This window comes from Manacus candei, unplaced genomic scaffold, assembly GCF_025592945.1.
Source record: "Manacus candei isolate 608988 ecotype Guabito, Panama unplaced genomic scaffold, ASM2559294v1 h1tg000037l, whole genome shotgun sequence".
Taxonomy (NCBI): Eukaryota; Metazoa; Chordata; class Aves; order Passeriformes; family Pipridae; genus Manacus; species Manacus candei.
Window position 1 is genome coordinate 11,837,551 of NW_026138085.1, and position 26,536 is coordinate 11,864,086.

Genomic DNA, 26,536 nt, shown 5'->3' on the forward strand with positions numbered 1-26,536 from the left:
TTCTATAGAAACACCAGCAAGGTCACTGTAATTGCATGTGATAGTATTAAAACCACTATTTTTCTGAGACTCAGAGCACCTGGGATAGTAGATGCAATCCCATGGAAAAATCAGTGGTCGCACAGCTTTAGAAACTCTCCCAGGTCTCTCAGAGACCTGACTCCCCCTGAGCAGTCTCTCCTTGGGAGAGGTCAGTCCCACTCTGAATTAGAGCTGTCACAGCCTCACGGCTGCTCCACAGACCAGTGGCAAACAAAAGTGAGTTTCCCCTCATGGGACAGGGAAGGAGCTGGGAGCTGATGTGCTACCTGCCATCACCTCCTCCTGCTGAGCCTCATCTCGCTCCAAGATACAACCAAAATTCCACAATGATAAATTACAGAAAGAGTCTTTCCAAGGAAAGCTGAGTTCCTGCTGTCCTGAGCTGTGTGGACATCAGTGAAACACTGTAAGAAAGGACTCAACATAGCAGCCCCCAGAGCTTTATGCACATCCCCAAGTACCTACAGACCTATTGAGACATACTGTGAATTTTCTCAATCTTTTTAAGTTCCAGTCTTGCCTGGGGGCCTGGGACAAAAAACAACACATCTCCCCTCAGTGCTAGAGCAGCCCCCTGAGGAGGGGACACGCAGGGCTGACCTGTGCTGCACTCACCTGTGGTCAGCCCAGCTCTACCTGTGGAAGTCAGCTCGCTTCCCCAGCCCTCCTCTGGTCCCTGCAGCCACACAGGGATGAACCTGGCCCACTCATCAGCTCCCAGCTCCCTTGGGAGGGCAAGTCAGAACAGAAAACCCAGGCTGCGATGTCTTTTGAAGTTTTTATTTTTATACATTTTTTTTTGTATTAAAAAGGAAAAAGCATAATTACCACAAATTACAAAGGACTAAAGCATTACTAGAATAATGAATCACATCAGCCTAGAAAGCAGATAATCTGAATAATATTAATGTTATAATACAAGCTCTCATTCAAGTATTTTACATTTTTCTCTTTTCCGTTTATACGTGATGATGATCCTAGCACATGGGTCAAAGATTATGTACTATCAACAGAGATGGATCATGTACAGCCGGCCGTATTAACAAGATTTTCCTCCCAAGTGATACATGGTCTGTGATGAGTCATTTTAAGTTTGTCTCTACGATAAATGCAGCTGAAGAAGGTTGCACACACTTTCTAGTTTTGGGAAACAGAAGGCTGAGGTTGGACACATGGGGTTTGAGAAGGGCCAGCACATCAAACCATCACCCCTTTAGCTCCAGGCGAGAGAGCAGAGGGCTGCACTCACTGGGGTGCAGCTCAGCAGGGGTTTCTGAGCCACAGATCCAAAGGTTTTCAACCCCAGCGGGACCAGGACAGGCTGGGAGGGGAGGAGGGGGAGCGGGGCTGCACCAGGGAGGCTTGAAGGGACCAAGTGGTGCCAAGCACCCCCTCCCACGAGGGGCACCACGGGCACAAGCCCCCCTGGTGCAGGGCTGGCACCTGGGGAGCAAGCAGGGACAGCACGGGGGGGCCAGGGGGACCCCGGCACACCCTGCAGGGCCTGCTGGCACCCAGGGCACTCCCCGCTCCTCTGGAGCTTCCCACCAAGGGGATGTGCTTGTCACAGATACATCGGTCCTATGTTCAAGTGTCTGCAGAAAGTGAAACTGTAAACTACGCCTGGAAATGCTGCCCTCCAGCCGCCTGCTCCATGCCACCGAGAGGAACATCTGTTAAAAATGTCATTTATCTGTTACCTGTACTGGAAGCTTTAAAAAAAGCCAATGAGGCATTTAACATCAAGTGTAGCAACCCCCTCAAGAAGAGCCCAGCACCCATTTCAAACAGTGACAAGTGACATAACCAGCCTCAGAGGAGACAGGAGACAATAAGCATTGCAAACACAGCTTGCTACATATACAATTTTCCTTTTTTTTTTTTTTTCTCTTTTTCTTTTTGACAAAATAACTGGAAAGGCATTAACAGCTAGAAGGCCCCCTCTGCACTGCCATGCAGACACGTGGCAGGACACTGAGGTTAAACACGTCAGTTTGTTACAGTACAGTCGACCAGTCCCGAGCAGTTCCCAAAACTCAAGGGACCCCTGTCAGGGGTGCAAGGGGGCAGCAGAAGAGGGATGGACAGGCAAAAACAGAGCAGCAGTATTATTAATTTTTTTGTTTGTTTTTCCCAAATGAGCATGGCAAAGCAACAAAACCTCCTCTGAAACACACCTTCTACCTCCACTCCTGACCCCTCGCCAGAGCTCTGTACCTGTTGCAGCCACCTGCACCCCAAAGATGGGCTGACCTCAGCAAGAAGCCCCAAGCTGTGGCAGCCTGGGGGAACTCCTGAGAAGAGGGGAGCACTTCCCCCTCCCGACTCAGCCTCCCTCAGACCTTTCCAAAAGCAGCTGGGCACCAGCACCACGCAGCTCTCGTGAGCTGCGGGACAGATCAGCACTCACAGGAGCACACGTGCAACCACTCGGACCTCTAAAATCAAAAAAAGCACAGAACACGGGGAGGTGAAGGATCCAAGCTAAAAGCAAGGCCAAACTCCGTCCTCTACAGGAGGGCAAGAACTTCCTCAAATACAACGCCCCTCTGGACAGCTGTCCCTTCGTCCAGGTGGGACACAAGTCATGTGCGGTGCCTCCTGCAGCCACGCACAGACCTGGGCAGCCCTGGCCTGGCCACGGCCACACAGCACAGGGGTGCAGGACACTGCTCCAAGGAGCTCCCTTGCCCTCTGCCAGCACCCACCCCTACACAGAGCAGGAGTGAATGGCTCTGTGTTCCCTCCATCTGGAGGAAGGCAGGTGGGAGCAAGAAACAGCTGCCTCAAGTTGTCATGTCCATCTGTTCTTTGCTCTGCCCTGCCCGCTGCTCTCCGACGGACAGTAAAACAAGGCACACAGTCCACAAACCTGGAGGGTGGTGGGACCACTGGGATTGCTCTTCTGACCCACCTTCCCCTGGGAAACAGGTGCACACGCTAAGGTGACAAACCACTGACTTGGCAGAGGGGGAAGGGAAAACTCTGAGACTAGAGTCTCAGGCTCAGAAGTGAAAATATTATTTAAAATCAACTTAGATTTTGGGAAATTCTTGGGGAAACGTTCTACCTCTTCTACTACCCAAGCAATTCCACAGTCTGCTCCACAAGCAACAACTCCACAGCAGAAGCTCATTCCTCCTCATTTCCTATTATGTTTGTTGCTAAAACGCAGACAATTGGCTTCTAAAGAGAACACGCACCCACAAGAGGAGCACAGGACGTGGCAACGGGGCCACCCGCGCACATCCAGACCCGCTTCCACTTGCAAACAACCAGCAACACATCTCCAATGTCCTTGATCCAGCCTCCTCCTTCCCAAATCAGGGACAAACCCGGCTACATCCGTAACCTCAAGAGATCTGACTGGCTCACAAGAGGGGAAATCCAGATATAACAGTCACGGCCACAGCACTGTACAAGTGTTAACTTTTTGCCCATATTGCCCAGTTCCCACCCCACAACCCCAGAGCACTGCTGCCGTAGTGGAGCATCCATGGCCTCAGGCAGGCTGGCCTGCTGGAATCTGGCCTGTGAGTGGTACCAGCTGCAGGGTGACACAGCAGGGGTGGATGGAGCAGGGCAGGATCAGACCACCAGGAAACAGCAAAGTAGCAGCTCCCCAGCCTCTCAAACCCAGCCGTGCTCTCAATTCTAGCAGCAGTTCACGAAGCCACTTCACTCCAGCCCAGCTCCCCCCACCAAAGCAGCATCCTTGAGGCAGTGTCAGTTTGGGAAGTGATGACCTCAGCCAGGGCCCAGTGAGCACCCACAGCCACTGCTCATGACAGCCTGACCATGCTCCCCCTCCTGCTCCTTCTCCTCAGCTCCTGGCTGCTCTCACCCACCTGCCCTGTGGCTGCATAAGGACAGCCCTGGAGAGATGACTCCTCCCAGCTCTGAGATGCAGCTCTGGATCAACTGGATCCTTTGGGAAAACGCTGTTTGGTACCAGCTTGTGATGGTGCAGAGAGGGTCACACAATGAGCTGCACCTCTGGAGCCACCTATTGCATACCTGCTCCACTCCACATCACAAAGGAGCACATTCTGCAGCTCAGGCGATGGAGCACCAGAGCCACAGCCAAGCCATCTGCACGGCAGGTATTCCAGGGACTGAGGAGATGGAGCACGGTGGCAGCAAGGCAGGTGGGTCTGGCTGGAAAGAAACAATTTTCTGGTGCTACCTCTGGAGCAACTCCAGAGGTAGCACTGGAAATCTCAGATCTCACTCCTCTGACACATGCCCCGTGCAAAGCTCACAGGCTGGGGAGGGTTTGCCTGCCAAAGCCCACCCGGTGTGGGGTAGCAGGATCAATCAAGTAAATGCCACAGCAGCTCTGCAGCCACGCCCTGCCTCAGCCCAGCAAGGAGCTGCATTGCACGGTGTCATCTGAGCCCTGGGAGGTGCACAGGGACTGTGTTGAGTGGGAGGCTCCATGCAGCCACCTGCCAAACCACAACACACAAAGTGAGAAGTGAGAGCTCTCCTGTGCTGGGCAGGTCTCCTGCTCGCCCCTGCACAGGTTGCACCAGCAGTCCCGAGCCAGCGACTGCTGTGGGACAGGTTTCCTAGGGCTGCATCACTCCCTGTCAGGCTACAGCATCAAGTGGCACCAGGAACACGCCAGCTCTCTGACTTGCTCACAGAAAGGACCTCCAGCTGCTGTGACAATCTCCGTGCTCACCCCCCAACCACACTGGAAGCACAGACTGGAGCAGATCAACCTCCTGCCTGGAGAGGGCCGGGGGGTCTGAGCAAGGCCATGAGCACGTTCAGTTGCTGTCATGGGGAGGAGGCTGCCATGGTACAAACACAGCGGAGCAGCTTCAACTACTGCGTGAGCACAAGTCTTGGATTTGACTGCCCTCGGCACCTTCCCCAGGAGACTCAGGCCTGGCAGGGAGGCTCCATGACAGGAGAGGCATCCGAGCGAGCTGCGGGGTCAGAGGAAAGGCCGCAGGGAAGATCAGCTCGGCAGCAATGCCGTGAGGAGTCTCTGGGCCTGGGGGGGCCAAGAGCCCAGTGCACCCCAGGATGCAGGAAACCAACAAGCCTCCCCCGTCCAGCTCCACCATAAGGCAACTTTTTTTTGTGTGTTTTTGGGGATTTTTTGTTTGTTTTTTTTTGTTTGTTTTTTTTTCTTCAATAATATTTCCAAGGAAGAAAGCAAAGGGAGATGTGTCTTTTTAAAGAGTTTTTTTGTCGTCGTTTTTTTTTTAGAGGGGTTTGTGGGTTTTTTTTATGTCATGTCATTTTTTCCAAGGGAAAAGGAAAAGCTCCTTCGGCAAAGTCCTGTCTTTGCATGCGATGGGCATTCCTGGGGCAGCGGATGCACCGTCCACGCAGGCTCGAGTCCAGGTGCCTGCCAGCCTCCCAACCAGCCATCCTCGCAGGAAGGAGTCAGAACAAGCCTATCCTTGGCAAAGGTCCTTTGGTTGACTTCCAAATTGTCCGTGACAGAAGGGAGAGGTGGGCAGAGGGAAGAGCCAGACCCTCGGGAAGGTGAAGACGTTGGGAAGGGAGCAGGAGGACGAACAGGGCGATGCTCCTGTCGCGGAGGTCGGTGTCGAGAGAGGCACCGCCGTACGTGGAATGGGAGACGCCAGCCGGGTCATGGAGATCAGAGGCTCCGCAGCATCGTGACACGCTGTGGCTTCGGTCCCCCACTGGGGAACCTCGCTCCTCCGAGCTTCCTGAGCGGCTGCCCCGCGAGATCCGAGGGGGGACACAGAGGGGAGTCGTTGGGGCCACACAGAGCAGACTTGTTTTGGTAAATCCAGACGAACTTCTAGCAATAATTTAAAACTTGATATATATATATAATAATAAAAAAAATCTCCCCTTTCCAACCCAACCAGAACACATTTTTTTTTTTGAAGAGACGCTAAGACATGAGTGTGTGCACAGGAGGGGAGGGAAGGGAAAGGAAAGGGTGGGTCTGCTGGGAGCGGGTCTGGCTCTGGTCAGGGTTGTAATAGCAAAATGGTGTTTTAGATGTAGATAGTCTTTGCTTTCCAGCCACAAGAGAAGAAGATCATGTGCGTTGAAGTTTCTCCCAAGCAGCCTATTCCTGGGCACCCACCTTCCAGCTCCCTTCCTGTCCCACCCCCTCATGTCTTCCCTTCTCCAAGCCAGTCCCCCACCAACCCACCCCATCCCCCGGCAGGAAGCAGACGCTGCAGCCTCTCTACTTCCCCACTGTCTGCGACTCTGCAGCCGATGGGGCAGGGGATTGCTGGCTCAGGTTTTTGGCATCCTCTTGTGCAGGCTGGCTGGGTGAGGTGTGGGCTTGGCTGGATGGGCACTGGCTGACCGTTTTGCTGGAAGACTGGGATGGGTAGCGCTTCCTGCCATCTCCCCCTGACGTTGAAGGGTATCTCTTGTGTCCACCTTCCTCCCCCATGGGTGGCTGGAAGAGAAGCACCCCAGTATCAGCATAGCCTCCTCCAAATGCAGGTACCCTCCCGCAGGATCAGGGAAGAGCCTTCCTGCAAGCCTCCAATTGCAACTTCTCTCCCTGACCCACAAGGAACATACATATCCCAAGCACTCAGCTGCCCTCCTCTCCAAACCTCCCACTGACAGATCTGCTGACAGAAAGACTGACTGACTTCCAATCAAGCACAATGGTGATAACTTGTTCTTAGGCACCTGCTTCCCACACAGGGGCATAGTCCAGAAGTTTGGGAGCAGAAGCTCCACACAGTGTTGGCTCTACTAAAACCATCAAGGCTCCCTTTCCTTCTCCATCCTCAGTTCATCAGGGAGGACGGGCTCATCCAGCTCCTTCATCCTGCTCTGAGTGGATTTACAATATTCCAACCCTGCAGATTGTTCCCGGCCCGGCTACAATAACAGGGAGCAGTAGATGTCACTGTTCCCACTCCCCAACCTGCCACCACCTGGGGACCCCCCAAAATCCTCCATCCTTGGAGGGGCCAAGGGCTGTCTGCAGGTACATCAGTGTGGTGCAGGCGCTGTGTCTACTCACATCTACTCTGAAGTCCTCGAGGCGCTTGAACTTGCTGAGGTATTCTTGCAGTTTGCTGTTAATGTCCAGATTTTTGGCTTTGGAATATTTTAAGAAGGCCCAGAACTTTTCCAGCCCATAGAGCTGCCCTGGAGAGAAAGAAAACCAATCCAGATGTCAGCAGGACAAAAACCAAACCAGATGTCAGACACCTTTCCTCCAAGGCTTCCCCACAAACCCTCCTGTCCTGCTGATGGGCACAACCTAGGCCAGATGGAAAACCTCAAAGGAAGCAACCTACAATAGTCCTGGGAAGCTCCCCTGACTTGAGATGTCTCCAAGCTCAGCTGATCTGGTGGTGACAAGGCCCTGCCACTGGAGGGCCTTGAGAAATCTTATGTGAACTGGTGTGTCTAAAGGAATGCCTTGGGAGAGCTACAGCCCCCCACTGCCCTCCTCCATCCCCCGGGACTCTTCAGGACAGTCAGCATCCACTGACCCTCCCACAAAGTGAGCAACAGGACGTCCACCCGGTCCCTGTGGCACATGTTAACGTACAGCACTATGTGGCTTCCCCAAAATGATGAGAAGAGGCCCAGGGGCAGCCCTGCAGCTGGGCTACATCACTGCCAATCCCAAAGGAGGCACCTACCAGCTTCGTAATCCTTGATGGTCTCTTCTTGGAAGTCCTTAAATATGTCTGGCCGGAATTTCTTCTCCAGCCCGTAGCTGTAGTATCTGAAAAGGCACTCCAGACCATACCTGGGAACAGAGCAGCATGGGGGGCTCACACACGGGTGCACACAACACAGGGCACAGAGGCTCTTGAGGCGAGAGCCCTGCTGAACACCAGCAGCAGGTGACTTGAGGGTGACCTCAGACCCACCTTCGAGCAAGGCAGAGCTGCTGCCTTTTGCTGTGAGCCCTGTGAAAGGCCAACCCTTCTTCCCTCACTCCCCTACCAGGAGAGGCCACTCTGCTCCTCCCCTCCTACCTGTATCCCTCCTTTCCATCCTCCACAGCCAGTTGCTTGAACTCCTCATACATTTTCTTGTTGAAGTGATCTCGGAGGAAGAAGGACCAGAACCGGAAAAGCGTGTTCATCTCCTGGGACTGACCAATGCCCAGTCGTTTCCGCTCTGTTTTGGGAAGAGGGGATAATTACAAGGCAGATCCTCTCCCAGGGAGTCAAGGGCTTGTGCACAGGAGGGCCACATGGCAATGTGACAACACCCAGCCCCAGTGCTGGACACTGCAACCCATGCTCTCCACAAACCATGGGGACACATCAGCTGCCAGCAGGGCTGTCCACAGGACCCTGCCCATGCCTGTGTCCATGCTCTGTGGCAGTTCCTGCACCCAACACAGCAGAGCAGGGACACCCTGCCCCCCTCAGCGTCCCTACCGTTAAGGCAGCGCCGACGGTACTTGTGGTAGACGTGTTGTGTGAAGCCGTTCTCCTTGAGCAGCTCGTGCGAAGGGTGCTGGAACTTGGGCAGGGACTGTGGGGTGCAGCCATAGCTCCCGACAGCTGGAGTCCCCTCCGAGGGGCTGGAGCTGAGCATGAGAGACTCCTGTCAACACCCTCCCTTGGCACCACCCAGCCAACAGCGGAGTGGGGCCACGCTCCACCCCATAGCACCTGTCTGCTGGTCCCACTCCCTGTGACTGTCTACCATGGGCTTGGGATCTGAGCCATGGAATAGCCTACTAGGAAGGGAATCAATGTTTCTAACAAAGTTTCATCTCGCTGTTCTCCATGGCTTCAGATTTTCCCCAAGCCCTTCCAGGAGGGGCAAGTTTGGTCCTAGTTCTTTCTGCAGTCACCTAAGAGGAGACTTCCCCTACAAGAGCAGATGCTGCCTTCCCCCTTCCTTTCCACACTCGCTCCCTTTCCCATTTCTGGCTGCTCCATGATCTCGTACACACGTCCCTGGTACCTGATAGAGGCGGTTCGTGGCCTGTGCTCCCGAGAGTCCATCACCCAGCCCACGTGGCACTCCATCGGAGGGTTCGAACTGTGCCTCGTCTTCCTTTTCCGTGGAGTCTGCAAGACACAATATATCAGGGATGTGTTCCCTTCCTCCCTAGGCCCCAGCTGGGAAACCCCAGCTCCCATCATGCAGCCCAGCCCTGGCTCCCACCTTGGCGTCTATCGTCCTGCCCTCTTTCACCACGGGGTAGAACCGGGGCGTCTGTGTCGGGTCCTTCAGCTGCGGCGTGCGGGGGGTGCGGGGGGTCCTGGCGTTGCGGTAGTTGGGTGACTCTGGTACAGTCGTGGGCAAAGACCGGGCGATGGTGGAAGGCTCAGGGACTCCAAACAGCTTGTTGGCCAAAGCGTCTGTAGGTACTGCAGGGAGAAACCCCCCCCAGCCAGGTCAGGCTGAGCTCTGAGCATGAGTGTCTCTGCCATCTGGCAGATGGGAAGTAGGGAGGGGAGGAATGCAGGGACACATCCCAGCCCTCCCACACGACCAGCATCAAATCCAGCATGACATCAGCTTGGTCAGAAAACCCAAAGCCTAGCAGCAGATCCAAGGATGGAGCTTCCAGGGATCCCACAAGGTATTTGCTTTCTAGTGGCAAACTACAGCAACAAACCCCCCATTCCCAAGAGAAGGACATGACACTGGGGGCACACACAGGCAAACAAGGTCCAGCAGGCAGCTGCCTTCCAGGTACTCAGAGAGGGTCCAAGAGGAAAGTCACATCCAGGTAATTACGTCCAAATTTGCCAAGGTCACCTCACTCCACTGGGACACCCCTTCTTTTGCACCTCCTCTGACGGAGCCCCAAAACATTCAGTTGGAAGAACATAATTACTCTGGGAAAGATAATCCCACGTGCCTGTGGTCCCAATTCCTTCTCCCTATCTGCTACCCAACCTTCAAGAACCTCTCAGCATAAGGAACAGGGACAAATTCAGTCCAACCCATTCATGCCCCATCTCTTACCTTGCTGGAACCTGGGGGGACCTGGAGGGACTTCTTGGTTTGGATCCACGGGGGGCTCTGGGGTCAGGGTGTCAAACTGCTCCCTGCTGATCATATTCACCTTCTTGAAGTTCTCCACCTCTTGCTATGTTGTAAGAGGAAGATGGTGAAGAAATTGCCCTCTTCTGCCCTCACCCCATCACAACCATGTGCAACAGCCACGGCACTGGGCCCTGAGTGCAGTCACAGGGCCTGGTGCCCAGAGGGAGACCTGCTGCACAGAGGTAGGAAGGGGAGGTGTGGCAGACAGAAAACTGGGCACTGCACAGTCCAGTTATGAACTATGAACCACTTGCTGCTCCTAAGCTTCCAGGGATCCTTCAAGGCAGCTCCACTAATTAGCACTTGCTTCTCTCAGGCTTTTACCCACCCAGGCCAGTGCTGGTGCAGTAAAAGCTCAAGGTGAGCTCAGTGACCTGTTCTCAGCCAGGCCCCTCTGCCACTGCCACAGTGTTGTGGCCCTAGAGTTCCCTCCCCACACCCCCACAGCCATGCCAGCAGTGGGGCACAACACTCCCATGTATCTGAAGGACCCACACCCACAGCACACACTGTCCCTGTCACCTGCTCCCCCCACAGCTTCTGTCACCCCAGACAGCAGCATTCCTTCAGCCAGGGGGCCATGAACCAGACATGGAACCACTGAGCCCAGCTGTAGCTCCAACAAGTCACACCACTTTCAGCCATAATTTCTGTCACTGAGCAAGTCTAGGCAAGTCCCCAACCGTGAGAGTCACCAAGCTGGGACTCAAATGTTTCAAAGCAGCAGATGAGCTTTCTATAAAAAGCCCATGTCTGTGCAAACTGATACCAAAACGGAGAAGAGCAGAGGCCAAGTGCAGCCCAGCCATCTATGAACTTGTTCCCAATACGTGTGGTCTCCAACAGACTGTGCCACGAAGCACAGGGTGCTCTGGACAGTGCAAACACCTGTTTCCCCTCACAGATCTGGCACTGCCAGCCAAGACCCTGGCAGACAGCAGAGCAATGGGCCCCACGTTCCAGGTCACCTCACTACTGGCACTTTGTTTACCTGGCTGCAGCCTTACATCTTGTTACAGAGCTGTGTTTATCCCTGACATGGCAGGGCATGATGCTGGGAACCAGGAAGTCCAAACATTGCAAGAGGACTAATCCCAGCTTAGCTCTACCCCATGAGTGGGCTGTAACCTGCTGTACTGCCCTTCTCACCCCACACTAACCATCAGCCACCCTGCCACACATGAGGCTCCCCACAGCCCACACACACTCCCTTCCTTGGATCAGCCGCTCTCACCTTGATCTGTGAATACTCTGGCTCAAACTGCTCTGTCCACAGGTCCTGCTCGTAGTAGTAGAGCCCATCATTGATCACCTTGGCCAGCTCCGAGCTCATTTTAGCCCTGGAGGTGTGGTTGCCAGTCCGGTCCCCACCAGGATGCCGGCGTAGGTAAGGAGGTGTCTGCGTCACGATGAGGATCTTGTTCACGTCGCGGTCGTCGATCTCGTAATCGGAATCTTCATCTGACCAGTCGGTGAAGGTGTTCTTGCGGCCATCCATCTGCTCCATCTCCTCGTCGAAGAGGAAGTCGAGCTCCTCAGGCTCATCTTGGTCCTTTTGCTTTTGCTGCTGGGGTGTCTTTGACTCCTCTGGTTTCTACAGATAGGGGGACAAGGGTGACACAAGTGTAAAGACCACACAGCGAAACAAGTGACAAGAGATCCAGCTATTGCCCCTTGTTTCTTCACCCCAGCCAGAACACCTTATTCACACCACTGAGGAGGAGCTCCAAAGGGGCTCAGGTACCCTATTTGATTTGAAGCCTGCCAACTTATGATTCAAGTGACCTCAACAACTGGGAAACCCCCCACTCCAAGAGCTCCTACATCACCACCTACCTTGGGCCTGGCTGGGGAAGGCCGAGGCCTCTTCTTCACTTCAATCCATGTCTCTGAATCCAGGTCTGGTAGACTTGTGGACAGGCCCTTGGGCATTGTCTTCAGGTTACTGACCTCCTCTGTTTTGGTGGGGACAGGGCTGGCAGGACGTGGGGAGCCAGGAGCAGACTCTAGAGCCAAAAAGAGCCACAAGGTGCTTTAGAGGGAGGGAGGGAGCCTGGGGGGTTGTGTACTTACAAATTATCTGACCAAAGGAGGAGTCATTCCGGCAGCACAGCACAGCTTGCAGGACTAGCTGGCATCCTGTGGCCAAGGCTACCAGCACAGTGCCCACAGGTGCTGGAGTGGGAATCTCCAGTTAATGCCAGTGGTGGCCACAAAGCTTTGCAGGTGACAGCTTCCCAGACACACAAAGCCCTAAGGCAGATGCTGTGCTGCTCTCTGGGAAACCTTCCCAAGACAGTCTGGAGCCAGTGGGAATAGATCTTCTCCTGCCAAAACTCTTACAACAGGACCAAGAAGATTCTCCAGTTGGGCTCTCAGGTGCAGGTTTGGGCTCCTGCCAGCCCCCATGGGGTTAGGTGACAAGAGCAGGAGCAGCTCATGAAGGACAGCAGACCCTTCCCCAGCACTTGGTTGACAGCTCCACACCTGTTGCCCAATTTGTGCCCAGTATCTCCTCACCCGGTAAGGAAAAGTTGGATTCCCAAGTGTCCTCTGCTCTGCCCAGCAACCATAAGACTATTTCCAGGCACAGCCAAGAGACTTCCAGCAGGAGTGACCCTCCCTGAATGACTTCAGCCCCCACAGAGGAAAAGCCACAAGACTCAGTCTCTCATGTTTCCCCCCACGTATGGAGGCAGCAGCTCTGGAGGTCCAAGGACAGAGCTCAGATCAGCTCCCACCACCAGGCAGAAAGCCAGTGTCAGAGCCCTGCCCTGGGGAACACTCCTGACTATCAGGGTCTCAGTCCTGCTGCAGTCCTAGCACTGCATCCCACACCTCACTCCACATTCCCCCAGAGCTCACCTGTCTCTTTTTGGAAGCTTTGCCGGGGGACAAACTCAGGGCAATTGATGAATTGTGAGAAGTCAGTCTGAGTGTAGTCTGCCATAGGAGGGCCAGGCAGAGCCCATTTTTCTGGCTGCTCTTTTCTCCTGATCTTCTCATCCACAATTTCCACCACCTTGCTGTCCTTCAGAGCCTGGAACCAAGGGATACTTGGTTAACTTAGCACTTAGCCTTGGCACGTTGAGGGGCTAACTCGTCCATAGAAAACAGGCACCACACAAAGGGTGGTGAGATGCAGGACAAGAAGGAAAGGCCACCTTTCCTTGCCCTCACCTTGATGATGAGGCTGATGTCAGTGGTCAGTGCCTGCACTCGGTGGAAGCTGGCGATCAGGGTGATGGGGAGGAAGCCGTCCGAGTCCATCTTGCGGCGCAGGAAGAAGTCCCGCTCCAGGTTGTCCACGCTGAAGTAATATTCTCTGTATGGACAACATGTCAGTGAGAGGAAGCTCCAAGTCACTGTCCCATGGGCAACGCCTAAGGAATTATACCCCCCTCCCAATTAAGCTACTGAAGGGAGAAGTCTCGGGAGCCCACATGTGGGGCAAGGTGGTGCTGTAAGTGAAGCAGAGTGTCAACACACCTCAGTTCTAACCATTCCCATGGGATTGGCCGTGCAGTCCCCCCCACCACCCACTGCTCAGACAAGGACAAGAGGTGGTGCTCACATCTGCCTCTTGATGTAGTCTTTGAGCAGCTCCTGGTCCACGCTGTAGAGCTCAGCACTGCTGATGTTGTCGAAGTAGTAGGTGATGTTGCTGGCGTACTTCTGGGTGCGGGAGCCATCCGAGCCCTCGAATTTCCGGTACCCATACTGGTAGTCAAAGTGCCCTGTGGGACACCAGTAAGGGTCAGCACAGAGACACTGGGATGTGCCAGACAGGCTGTGCTGCCAGATGGGGCCGGACTCCTGTACAATAGTTCCCCCTGCACTGTTCCTGAGGACCCCACTGCAGCCCATAATGGGGCACCCACATCCTTCATCCACATGCTCTCTGCCTTTGCCACAGGAGAGGCCAGAAGCCCTCTTATCCAGGAGCAATTGGGCAGCCCAGCTGACACACAAAGGCCCTATACTGAAGCCAGGTGAGGGTTAGCACAGACACTGCCCAGTCCAATGCCAGGGCAGACGCTCTCCCTTATCCAAGACACACCTCCTGCTTGGCTCTCAACATGACATAAAGCCTACACGGAGTATCAACATGTTTCAACTCCTGCTCACAGAAATACTGCAAGGCAGAGAAAACAGGAAGAACAGCTTGGCCTGAGTAGTGGGAAGACATTTGCTTCTATTAAAATACTAGTAAGAATTTTTTGTTTTGTTAAAAGCAGTTCAACTTATCAGCTGGGATGACCTGCCACAATATTTCCTTGTATCCCTACAGTGCTCTGCCTTCCCAGCCCACTTCTGGAGGCCCAAATCTCTCACACGCAGAGGCGCAGAGCTGTGCACACTTTGTCACATGCCCAGTTCTCTCCTTGCTGTCACAAGACCACACATACAGTGATCACCTCCTCTGCCACGGCCACGGCCCCTGCCACGGCCACGGCCTCGGCCCCGGAAGGTCCCTCGCACGGCCCCTCCCTCGCTCTTCACGCTGGAGGTCTCGTCGTGGTCCTGCCAGCTGCGCTCGTGCTTGTTGTCTGGGTGCCAGCCTGCAGCAGACAGGGAAGGAGAGGCAGGAGGAGTGTTACAGAATGAAAGCACCTCCCTGGAGCAAGCCCGCTGCACCCAGAGCCCTCTGAAGGCAGGAAATGTGCCCACTGGGCATGAGGGCTTGCTGTGCCCCACGGCCAGGGCAGGGAGCAGGTCCCCAGCCTGAGCCCCCACCTTTCAGCTCGCTGCGGTTGTTGGAGGGGTGCCTGTGCTGCTCGTTTTGCCGGTTGTTCCGAGAGGCGGTTTTGTCCCTAGGCACCTCTGACTTCATGTCTATCTGCAAAGGGACCCACTTGTGTTTGTTGCCTGCAAAAGGACAGGGTTTGGGTGTGACATAGGTTCAGAGAGCATCTGCTTCCTCCCCCGCAGCCCTCTCTTGCCACACAACCCCCACACATGGAGGAGAGAAAGCAGCAGGGCCTTTTGGACAGACCCTGTCCTTGGACATCCCTCCAGGCCTTGCTGGATGCAGAAAGGCACTGACCAGGACTCTCAGGCATGAAGGGACAGACCTTTCCTGTTGCACTTGCCACAGCACTTGTCCTTCCTCTGCCCCTGCTCAGACCAGACCAAGCCCATGTGTCAACCACAGCTGACACAACCCACAGTCAGGGGCTGTTCTGTGCCACCACAGAGCGCAGGGAGGGCAGGCTCCTGTCACACCCCTACTTGGGCCCTGGCTCCCACCAATATGACACTTTGCTCCTCTGAAGTCTGCCAACACCTTTCACTACAGCTGTCCCCACACTGGGATTCTTTCCTGCAGCATGGCCCCCAGGGAAGGCAGTGGATGCTTCCATCTGGGTTGTGGATGGGGAGCCAGGCTGAGGCCAGGGGACTGCCCTCATCAGGTTCTGCCTTACCTTTCTTCTTCTGCGCTGACTTCTGGTTGTCATCATCACCGTTCTTTTCCTCCCCCGACTCATCTGATTTGGTTTTCAGGCTCTCTTTGCCATCACTCCCATCCCCCTTCTCCTGCTCTTTCATGTCTTTCTTGACAGGCAGTTTCCGAAGGGTTGGTGCTTTGTGCGGCTGCTGGAGACACACCAGTGCAGGAAAGATGTGAGAGGTGGGAAGAAGGGCTGAAGGTAGAACCCAACTGTCCCATCAGGAAGACCTTGTCCTAGGCTGGAAGCATCCCTGCTCTGCACCTCCCAGAGCTGTCCTGCTCCTCTGGGGAGCTTATGGATGAGCAGGGCAAGGGCCTGGGAGATGCTGCAAAGTGCTCCAGATGTGCTGAGACACCAAGATGGACTGCCAGGGAGGCCTGGAGCTCCTGGATGGAGTGTCCTATAAGGGACCAGACTGGCAAAACAGTGAGTGACAGACAACCAGGGGCTGGCAGAGCAGCATCCAAAAATAGAAAGGTTTCAATGACATCCAGGTCCCTTAGCAGGAGAGGAAGGGCCAAGCCCCTCAGACACACCAGTCCTTTTCTCACACATTTTCAGTTCCTCCTATGGAAGTCCTACTTTGGCCCAGGCCCCTTCCTGCACTAAGTAGCCCTGAGGAGAATGGGTCTGAGAGCTGCCTTACCTGTTTCACCCAGCCCAGGGCTTAGACTGGGCTCCAGGTTCCCAGAATAGCACTGAGGGAGGGAGTCGGCTGCATGGGTGGCCCTAAAAGGAAATCCCCTGCACACTATTCCTGGCTGCCTCCACACTGACACTCAGCACCCCAAATGGCCTGGCTCAGCCAGTGCTTCCAGAGAGACAGAGAGGTCTGCAAGGGCCTTATCCTGCTCATTGCAATGGTTCTGTGTTCTCACCTGGACACTCTTGTGGGCTATTTCTCCAGGTGTTGGCCAATTTGTGGCATCACCGAAGTCACCAACCTGGAGTCCAAAGAGAAAGGTCCCATTAGTGCTGTTCTCTGCATTAGGGAAGCCAGAAGCACTTCCATGCACCACCGTCCCACAAACAGCTGTCCCTGGGAGGCCTGAGGGTGACAGACAAACTGCACACACACAGCCCCTCTCCCTCCAAGGCAGGGTCCCTGAATTAATCCCAAAAAACTATGTCTATCAGCGATTGTAACAAGGTTGTCACCAGTCCTGCAAGCCTCATTTTGCCTCAGCAGCAGCATTTGGTAGGCAAGCAGCCCAGGTTAACTCACCATAAGCACCATCCCTTGGACAGGGAAAGCACTCAGCTTCCAGCACTCTAAATCCACCTGAAGCAACCACATCCCATTAAAGAACCTCCTCCACCTAGTGGCAGGTCACAGCCAAGCACAGCTCCACTTAAGTGCCCAACTACACCCACATGCCAACAACAAAGCAAACAGATTGTCTAGCAGGACTGGTGAGAAAATTCAAGCAGGTGATGGGATCTCCCTCATTCCAGTCACCCCATGTCCATATGGGGAACACTGGTCACTTCTCTGCTCAATAAATGACCTCACCATTGCCATCATTTCTACCTTTCACATTTCAGAGAGAACCAGTGGACAGAGGAAAGAACCTAAAGAGCTGCCCAGGTACCAATGAATCGTGGCTGGGCACTGAGTTTATCTGGGCACAGAAACTCCTCACTGCCCCTGTGGGGTTTTTATGGAGTCACTGAGTTCCTCAGGACATCACATCTTTACATTCAGGTGCCATGCTCCTCTCCTCAGGAGGCTGGTTTCCTGAGAAAACCAATTCCAGTGCAGGGCCATGCCTGTTTCACAGACAGGAGCACCTTCCATCCCCAGGGCCCTCCTCTCTCCAAAATGGAAAAGATAAGGAAAGTCCTATCACGCTGCAGATCCATCTTCACTGGTTGCTGGGAGCCAACACCAACAACCCATGTCCCTTGCTGTGCCCCAGCTGCATGTAACATCTTCAGCAGTAACTGTCCCTCCATCACACACTGATCTCCTGGAACAGACTGGCCAGGTTCCTCCAAAGGAGTTGCTTTGTTTGAAATCCATTACCCTGGCTCTCCATGTGCCAGTGAGGAACAGATAGCACAGGGAAGAAGGGACCTGTGGACACACCACTATTGCTGCCCTGCCTGCACTGCAAAACAGGGCACAGGCTGAGCCCACAAGGAACTTGGGGTGTCCTTGCAGTGGGGGACAGGTTTTCTACATCCAGGACTGCTCCAAGCACCTCCCTGTGAGAGAGGAGGTAAGAAGGTTTTCCCTTGCCTGGCTGGGCAGAAAACCAGACAAGGCATCATGCAAGACCACTAAAATGCTGAAGAGATGGAGAATCACAATGTTTTCCTCCACACCCTTGCAAGCAGCCATGCCAGCAGGTCAGCCCCTCCACAACCAGGCTTGCCAAGGGAGGGGTCTGCTCTCCAGGCCCCCAAGACACTCATGCAGCACTGACAACTGCACCAGAAGCTGGAGGCCAGAGAGAGGGACAGCAGGTACAGCCTTACCTTGCTTCCTTTCCGCTGTCTTGGGTTGGCAGCCCTCACCACTTTTGCTGGAGTCGTAAGTTCTGCAAGAGGAGGAGGAGAACAAAACTGTTAAAAACATAGCTGAGGGCTGTGGGCATGTTGGCTCTGGAGGGAAGCAGGCAGGAAGCAAACCAGCTCCCCCTTCAGCAAAGGAGGGCTAAGAGGAAAAGGTGAAGAGGAAACAGAGCCAGTTCCCAACCTGTGTCTCCTAAGGGCCTTATCACAACATCAGAAAATCAATCCAGGTGGCCAAGAGATGGACTTTTAACCCCATCCTGCTGCAGGAAGGCACTCCCTGACTTAGTTCTGCCCTCCCGACTCAGCCTTGCCAGCCAGGGAGGAGGGGTTTTGAGGAGCTCAGCTTGCTCTGCAAAGCACCAGGGAGAACCTGATCTGCTTTGAACAGCAAAGCAAACGCCCTTGAACAGCCAAGGCCCATCATGACGCCATGGCCAGCCCTCCCCAGGGTGCAGAGGAGGGCTCGGCGCAGGGATGCACACACGGGCACTGCTGTCTCCTGGTTTGAACTCCAGCATCCCAGCAGGGGACAGCATGTTCATAACAGGGAATATACAGAGAGAAGTAACCAGATCCATGAAGTGCCCAAATCCTGCTACAGCCAAAAGTATTTAGGCACCAGAGTGCCTCTGGGGTGTTTTAATGTATCAGAGTGCAACTGTTGGGGTTCACACCACCACAGACCTCACAGGAAGTAAAGACTTCAACCCCACCATGACCCATCTTGGCTCCTGCTCACACATCACCTCCTTACAGGCAGAAATAGAAATTCGATTTGTTTTCCCCCTCACAGGTTTGGCTGCAAGGTCTCCGGATCAGGCTCACGCAGGGCACACAGTCCAACAGAGCAGCACGTCACTGCCCCACACAAACCAGCCCCACAAGGACCAGGTACGAGGGTCTCCTCCAGGACAGGTACAAGGGTCTCCTCCCCTCTCCACAGGGAGAGGAGGGCCCACTGTCCCCTGCCTCGAGGGGCAGCCCGTGCCAGGTGCCACACAGCCGGCAGGAGTGAGCTTTTCCGCTGACTCACTGGCTTTGTTTAAAAGCAAGGCAGCCCTGACTGGGGGTAGGGTGAGGGTGGGTGGAATGCAGAGGCTATCTGGGGATGCCCCAGGAAACACCCTAAGTAGCCTACTCAGCTCTGCTCAAAGCTGCCTTTGATCTCCTGTGCAAGGCTGGACAACTTTGCCTAGATGATCAAAACCGGTCCCCTTCTGAGCCTTGAAACCAGTGATTCATCCTGCTGGCCCGGCCTTGCTCAGAGCTGGAGGCTTTGAAGTGTCAATAAGGCAGAGTCAGACATGGCAGGACAGAGCCATGTTCAATGTTCACTCCCCTTCCCCAGTTCCTCTCTCTAAGGCATCTGCACAGGGATTTCAACTCCAGGGAAGTCCAAGCTCTCCCTGGATCCTCCCCTTTCCTGCAGGACCTCCCCAACCCATCTGCATTGCTTCCCCTCATGAGAAGTGGCAGTCCCACATGTCCCTCATTTATTCCACGTGCACTTCATTGAGAATCCCAGCTCTACTGCACAAAGCTTGCCACAAGCCTTCTGAACTTTCCTGATAGTGGAGGACGAGCAAGTGCTTTCAAAACAGCCCCCAAAATCCTCCCCTCAACGCTCACAGATGTCACCAGCTAAAAACAGCCTCAAAAGGCACCCGGAGCTACAGCACCCTCAGCCAGCCCAGTTTTCCACACATACAGAGCACCCCTGCTTGCTCCAACAGCACTGACATGACTGGCACTGCAGAAAGAAATAACTGAACTTGCTCTGCAGCCTGATCAGCACCGATCTCCTGGGCTAGAGGCAGCAGGGCTCCCTCTCTCCCTGCGAATATCCCATCCCAGCGCCTGCTCCCACCATGCTGCTGCCCCAGGGCTCACAGCAATGGCATCCAGCCTTGTCCTCCAGCTGCTTCAGCTCAGAAGCCTCACGGCCATAGATGTTCCTGTGCTTTTTTTGGGGACCAGTCAAGAATGGTGCCCTCACAACCGAAGTGAAAGAGGACGTAGGGGCACAGGCTGCAGGGGTGTGTGCCACAGACTCAATCATCTTTGTGGGGGAGGGAGGAGATTGTTTCAAACAAGTTCTGCCACTTTCCTTATCTGCAAGATAGGAACAAGGATCCCTTATCTCGCTGAGGTGCTGAGAAGACTAATTAGCATTTGCAGAGGCTATGGAAGACAAAACACAAAGGGTTGCAGCCAGGCAGGGAGGGAGGTAGGGAAGGAGGCTGCTCCAGGCAGCACAGCCAAGCCAGCGTGGATGATGGAGTCGAGATCCAGCAATTCATGGTGGAGACCAAGGTAGGAGACCAAGAGGGTGTGACAGTGTTGGCAGACAGACAGCTGGACACACCATCCACCCAGCCAAGACCGTAGTGAGCAGAAGCCATGCATGCCTGGCACCCTCAAGGGCACACCAGCCTAACCCAGGGCACCAGTTCCAACCCATCAGCAATTCTGGAGTCAAGCTCCTGGACATCAAACCCAAAACTGCTCTTAATGTAGCCTTGCAGAGACTCTAGCAAACACAAGTGTTTTAAAAACCAAACCCGACGCACCCAAAACACATTTAGGTTAATCCAGATGCTCAGGCTTCAGAAGTCCTTCCTATAGGGACAGCAACACATCTTGTGGTTCTCAGCTGAGAAGACCCTTTGTACAAAAACCCAACTGTCCTTTGTCACTGCATCAACCTGAGAAGTGGGGAGCAAGTGGATGCTGCTCACCCCACACAAGAGCTCAGGACAAGCAGTGAGGGACACTAAATACTGCCCTGGTTCATAGCTGAGCCCTTAAAAGCTGCTGACAGATGTCTCAGACCTCTGGTAATTTTACAACCCTCCTTTAACCTTTATTTGTTGGCAATAAGTAATTTTCAGTTGCACTAGCACTCCCTGACCAGCCCCCAAAAAACAGGGCCTCAGTGTGTGAGAGGACAGAGAAAACAGCTGCAGCAGGAGCCAGGGCTTTAGTGGTGTGAGACTGGCAAGGGGACAGCGGGCAGGGAAGCAAGGAGCAGCTTTGCCTGCAGCCACAGAACAGATGCTGGCACAGCCAGGAACAGAAAAGCAGGTCTCAAGTTTGGATTCACTGCCTGCAGCCAGAACCTGATCGTTTGCCCAGCCATAGGGTTGCCCAGCCATGAGGAGATTATTTCTTAGCAATTGAGGGGACGAGGCACAGGTGGGAGCACCCACAGTGACCCCAACACCAGTATTGCAGTCAAACCCTTCCCATGGGCACGGTGCAGCCAAAGCACTCGCTGGCTTTTGACACTTGCTCCCCAATGCACCCGACAAACACCAAGGGCAAGGCTGTGCAGACACCTTGTGCTTTGCTCCAGCCCATGGATGGCAGTGGCACAGCCCTCAGGGAGGGAGCTCATGGGGGCATCCAGGTGAGTGACACCTGGTACTTGGAAGAAGAGCCATTGCACAGGGCCAGGCAGAGTGATAGCACAGCCCAGCCAGAGTGACAGCAGATCCACAGCTAAATGTCCCTCCATCCCAAGACGGACAACTGAGCTTGCCTAGGAGACCTTACCTCTGAAAATCACCAACACCCACCAGCCTGGTTCCCTGTCTTTTCTTACATCCCAATGCAGTTTGCAATGGAATTTTAGAGAAGGTGGATGAAGAGAGGGAATAAATCTACAGCGATGGGCAGAGACCTGGCATTATACTGCAGAAATACCTGCACCTACAGTAAGAATGCAGTAGTGCCTACTTCAGGTGTACCACTCATGTGCGACAGAGACAAGGGCTCAGAGAATCCCAGCATCAGCTGGGATAACCTGAGAGGGCAGCCCAGGCTCCCAGCAGGAATACAGAGTCCTCAGCTCCAGCATATGCTCCATCCCTGACACAGCACACCCCTCCTTACCCAGCAGCCAAGACAACAGAAAGGAGCGGGCCTGCTCCCGTGCTGCTCCAGCCCAAGGCCTGGCACCTGAGAAACTGCTGATAAGGGTGGTTTCAAAGCCAAGAGCCCGGACTTTGTGCTGGAGAGGCTGAGGCAGGGGCGCATGCTCTGTACTGCAGGTCCTGACGGGGCTGGGAGAGCCAAACTGGTATCCCCAGTTTCCCCAGAGCCCCAGCAGGAGCTCGAGGGTGCCGTGTGGGATAGACAGCCACGTGCCCAGCAGTCCACCAGGATCCATTCCACTACTCTGTCTCCAAACAGTCCTCCACGGGACAGTCCTGGCACACGTGAAGACCACAGGTCATAAACACTACCACGGGACACCCACTCTGGCAATGCTCCCTAGAGGTTTTTAGGTGAGAAAGAGCAAGTGCAGCTTGAGCAAAGGTGAGCTGTGCCCAGAGCAATGGGGGGGCTTGGCAGGTTGCAAGTGAGAGGGGGAATAGTGCCCCAGTGAAAATGACACAGTAAGGACAAGGTATTGCATTAACCTCCTGAGAAACCAATTGACACCCAGGTATGACAACTTCTGAGAAGACTAAAGACAAACCATTAGACAGCTTACACTCAAGAGGACCTCTGCTTGCTCACACTATTGGTATATCCATGCTCACTGTTTGAACAGAGAAAACCAGTCTGAGATTAACTGTTTCCCCTGGAGACAGCTTCCTCAGAGCCTTTCCAGGAGGGCGGGTGAGTCCCTCCTGGGGTACCGACACACACGAAAGATGTGGTGGGACAGCACCAACCTGCAAAGCAACTCCCATAAGACAGACCCAGCAGAGGCAGTCACCCACAGCCAAGCCTGTCAGGACACCACTGTGGCTGCAAAAATCCCTTTCTTGGCCTAAAAGGAGACCTAGAGAGCCAACATATAACAGTTCTAAAGGTGTATCCTCACCTTGCCAACATGGGAAACTCAAGAGTACCAACCTTGTCCCTCCTCCAGGCCTCAAGCAAGCTCTCTCCCAGGATGGCCTTACCTGCACAGCACCAGGGGCAAGACACAGATTCGGAGGCATTCCTGTGGCACTCATTGCTGTCCATGTACTCAGCTCCATGACTTCAGAGTCCGAGCCTGGTCAAGCCATCAGAGGACACAGCTGTTGAGCTTCATGCCCACCAACAGCACAACTTCTCCAGAGACATTTGCAGGATCAGTCCTGCAGGCCAGATGTGACCCACAATACAAAAACAGCCCTTTCCCTCCCACCAGCAGCTCGCCTGCTGCAGATGGTGCCAAAGATTTTTCTTTTTGAGACTCCATCATAAAGAGGACCACCTGAAATTACAGGCAGAGAAGCCCTGAGGGACGGACAAACACTGTCTGCCCACTGTGGGTGCTGCAGCCATTTCTGTATCAGCAAGGCAGCGGTGCTGGGCAACGTATCCTTCCTATAAAGGGGCCAGGAAGGACAAGCAGATGGGAGGGGGCCTCAGCCTGCCCAGGGAGTGATCTGGTAGCACTCCTGTGTGCAGAGAGAGGTGCAGATACCCCCGAGACCGATTAGCAGCTTCCACCTCTGCCTGCCTCCCAAGGAGCTGCTCCCAGCACCGCCTCAGCCGTGTGTCAGAGCTAATGCCAGACCGACATGGGTAACGCTTGTCACTGCAGCTCCACACGAGTGGAAAAGCCTGGGATTTATAGCACTGACTGCTTGGCATGCTCACATTTTGCTGAAGGCATCACAAGGCTCACAAAGCCAGCAAGGTTCAGGACAGACTCAGCACACAGACTGCAACTCCTCTAGGTTTGAAACATTTTATGGCTTTATCTCCCACCAAACTGCAGTGGCAGCTGGAGGTGTGTGCATGCACAGAGGGGGAAACCAAGGGAGCACGGGATGGAGTTCTCTGACAACTTTAAATGAAATGTTATCACAAGGACATCTTCCAGCATGAGGAGGTTGGTGTCTCCACAACAGGGGTTCCCACCTGTTCCTGGGGACTGCAGGACCCAGGAACACCACTTGCAGGACATGGTCTCATGCTAGAAGCATTTGGCCTTGTTCACAAAGGCAAGACTTAGGAACACTTTAGCAATATCACAGGTTTCCTGCACATGCAAGAAAAGCTGCACTAGTACAGGCAAGGTCAGGACCAAGCCGAAGACTGGATCCTTAAGGTGCATGGCTGAGTGGGACTGAGGTTTGTAAAGCATGTGGGAAGCTGGTTCCACTGGAGCAGGAGATAAGCTGCAGGCACCATGGCTTAAAGCCTTCCAAGCAATCTTCCACAGCTCCTCAGCAGAAGCTCCACTGTACAAGCCATACTGTAAAAGCAAAGGAAGCAAGGAGCTGCCTATACCTCCCTGCAATGTAAGCTCTGCAACTGCTGCAAAGATCACTCTCTAAAAATAACTTCAAAAAGGGCATCTGACAGCTCTATAGAGAGCATGAGAACATTCCCACCTGGGTGTCCTAGGCAGCTCTGGGAGCTCATGAGTTTGCCCTGGAAAAGTGCAGGGAGAGAGGCCAGGATACAGGCAGGTACAGGCAGGACACCTCTGTCACAGGCTGAGAGTGTGGGCACACAAATTATAATCCCAGCTCTCCAAGCTCTCACATCCCTCAGCTGATACTACCAAAAGCCCTGGAACAAGGGGAGGTAAAGCAGCTCAGGACACGTGCAGAGCCAATCTCTGCCAACAGCACAGACAGGCAGCACAGACCTGCACAGACCCTCAGAGCGAGCAGGAGCTCAGACAGAGCACAGCCCTGCTTACGGGGAGCTGAGGAGCAGCACTGCTCCTTTAAATGCGCATAGCTGCTACAAGCTCTGCACACACCAGTGATCTGCAGGGTCTGACTTTTAATTCCAGGGCAAACGGGGGACAGGAAGGGTCTGGACTTACCAAAAATGCATGATCATCCTCCCTGCATCTCTCTACCCAAGACAGAAATGCTTCAACTTGTGGCCAAGCTACACTCCAGGAGGAGCGGCTTAAGAAATGCTGACAGGCATTTCTAACGTTAACACTGTCAGTGAGGGCACTGTGGATTCTTCCTGGCACAGACAGCCACTATTAAAGGTAGCAAATGAACTCTCTTTAAGGGCAAGTGACATCTTTCCACTGCCTTTTCAAGCAATGCTCTTCCCTGAAGGAGATTTCTAGGAAACTTCTGACACACGATCCATGCTCACACCACTGCACACAATCCCCGAGATGCCAGGCACATGCAGAATGAGACAGCACACGAAACCCTCCCCCCTCCCCAGTTTTCTACAAAAAAATGAGTCCTAAACTAAGGGTTCTCTGCTGAGAAAGCCAGTGGTTCCCAGAAACCAAGAGGCATCACACAGGGGACACAGCCAAGGTCACCCAGCTGACCAGACTCCAGAAACTGTCAAAATGAGGAAGCTGGGCTGGCTCAGGCTCCCATAGCTGCTGAGCCACCCTGTCCTCTATAACCAGGGAAAAAGGCACCCATCACCCCACCATCCCTGCGGAGAGGCTACTCCAGCACCAGTGCAGACAAGTGTCCAGCCAGCAGACCACGTAACCAGCAGTTCCTCTGCCAGGATGGAAGACAGAAAAGCCTTCAAGGACACCTGCAAACACTCTGCCAGGTTAAATGGTTCAGGGAGAGGGGCTGAAAAAGCCAGCAGTGCTCCAGGGAAAACACTGTGTCAGTCCATCCTGGACAGGCTGGGCCCCTGAGAAAAGGCATGAGTTGATCCAGCTGCCACTCAGGGCAGCTCCACACAGCAAGGACACCTCAGTGCTGGGAGAGCAGGGCGCCTGAGGCAAGGCTGCAGGGGCCCGGGGCATGCAGGCAGGCCAAACCCTGGATGAGATGAGGGTTAGGCCCTCCTCCAATCCAGCTCAGAGATCAGTTGATAGTTCACAGTGGGGGAAGGGAAGGGTGACACGAGCAGGAACAACAGGACAGCAAGGACAGACGAACAATGCAAGACTTGCAACTCCTTATAAAACACAATAGAAAACCCAACCCACTCACCTTTGGGGACAACTGATTTGCAAATTAAAAGGGGGTGTCCACCCTCCAGGAGGGACCAGGAGCAGTTTCCTGCTCCCCTTAGCCTTTGCTGCACTGCTCTGCCTGTTCTGCCAGGCTCTAATGAAAAGCTAGTTAACAGTTAATTATTACCCATTCAGACACACGATCCCCTACTCTGACCGAGGGCGGCGGGATAAGACAGTCACGTGATACAAAAATCCTGACCTTATGAAAGCACAGGCAACTATATTTAGTTGGAAAAACGATGACCTATCGAGGCTGCTCCTCCCTGGCCCCCCCCAGAGAAGGAGACCTGCCACCTCTGGAGATCCCACCTCCATGAGACCCGGGAATTTCTTCGTCCATCGCAGCTGTAACACTGAGACAGGAGCAAGCCCTGTGTGCATCTACAGGTTGTCCTGTAGGGGGGCAGACCAGCACACGGCCCAGGCTAGGGGGACCCTCCCTCCTCATCCTCAGTGCTGCAGAGTGGGTCACCTTGTCAGCAGCAAAAGCTGATAAGCACCAAAGCCCACAAACAGAGCCCAGCCCAAGGTCCTGGACCTTATCTTGAAAGCAGGAGGCACACTGGAAACCTGACCAGTGAGACCAGCACAG

The 26,536-nt window shown here is 54.1% G+C and overlaps 1 protein-coding gene across 8 annotated transcripts in view; it reads right to left on the minus strand.

Moving 5' to 3' along the window:
• Window positions 1-806: 806 nt before the first annotated feature.
• Window positions 807-26,536, minus strand: part of LARP1 (La ribonucleoprotein 1, translational regulator) — a 46,523-nt gene continuing 20,793 nt past the window's right edge. For 2 of the 8 annotated variants that reach the window (XM_051794393.1, XM_051794400.1), the window contains exons 3-20: window positions 17,985-18,046; window positions 16,382-16,447; window positions 15,477-15,648; window positions 14,788-14,919; window positions 14,460-14,612; window positions 13,625-13,787; window positions 13,231-13,375; window positions 12,916-13,090; window positions 11,887-12,056; window positions 11,285-11,644; window positions 9,970-10,093; window positions 9,160-9,365; window positions 8,956-9,062; window positions 8,421-8,572; window positions 8,010-8,154; window positions 7,668-7,777; window positions 7,037-7,164; window positions 807-6,454 (exon numbers count right to left, since the gene is read on the minus strand). In XM_051794393.1, coding sequence (XP_051650353.1) covers window positions 6,233-6,454; window positions 7,037-7,164; window positions 7,668-7,777; window positions 8,010-8,154; window positions 8,421-8,572; window positions 8,956-9,062; window positions 9,160-9,365; window positions 9,970-10,093; window positions 11,285-11,644; window positions 11,887-12,056; window positions 12,916-13,090; window positions 13,231-13,375; window positions 13,625-13,787; window positions 14,460-14,612; window positions 14,788-14,919; window positions 15,477-15,648; window positions 16,382-16,447; window positions 17,985-18,046 — 2,792 coding nt within the window. In that variant the 3' untranslated portion in view covers window positions 807-6,232. Of the gene's footprint in view, window positions 6,455-7,036; window positions 7,165-7,667; window positions 7,778-8,009; window positions 8,155-8,420; window positions 8,573-8,955; window positions 9,063-9,159; window positions 9,366-9,969; window positions 10,094-11,284; window positions 11,645-11,886; window positions 12,057-12,915; window positions 13,091-13,230; window positions 13,376-13,624; window positions 13,788-14,459; window positions 14,613-14,787; window positions 14,920-15,476; window positions 15,649-16,381; window positions 16,448-17,984; window positions 18,047-22,939; window positions 23,164-24,810; window positions 25,167-25,918; window positions 26,190-26,536 lie in introns of those variants that run through there. The other 6 variants (XM_051794399.1, XM_051794398.1, XM_051794401.1 and 3 more) reach the window with 6 other exon arrangements.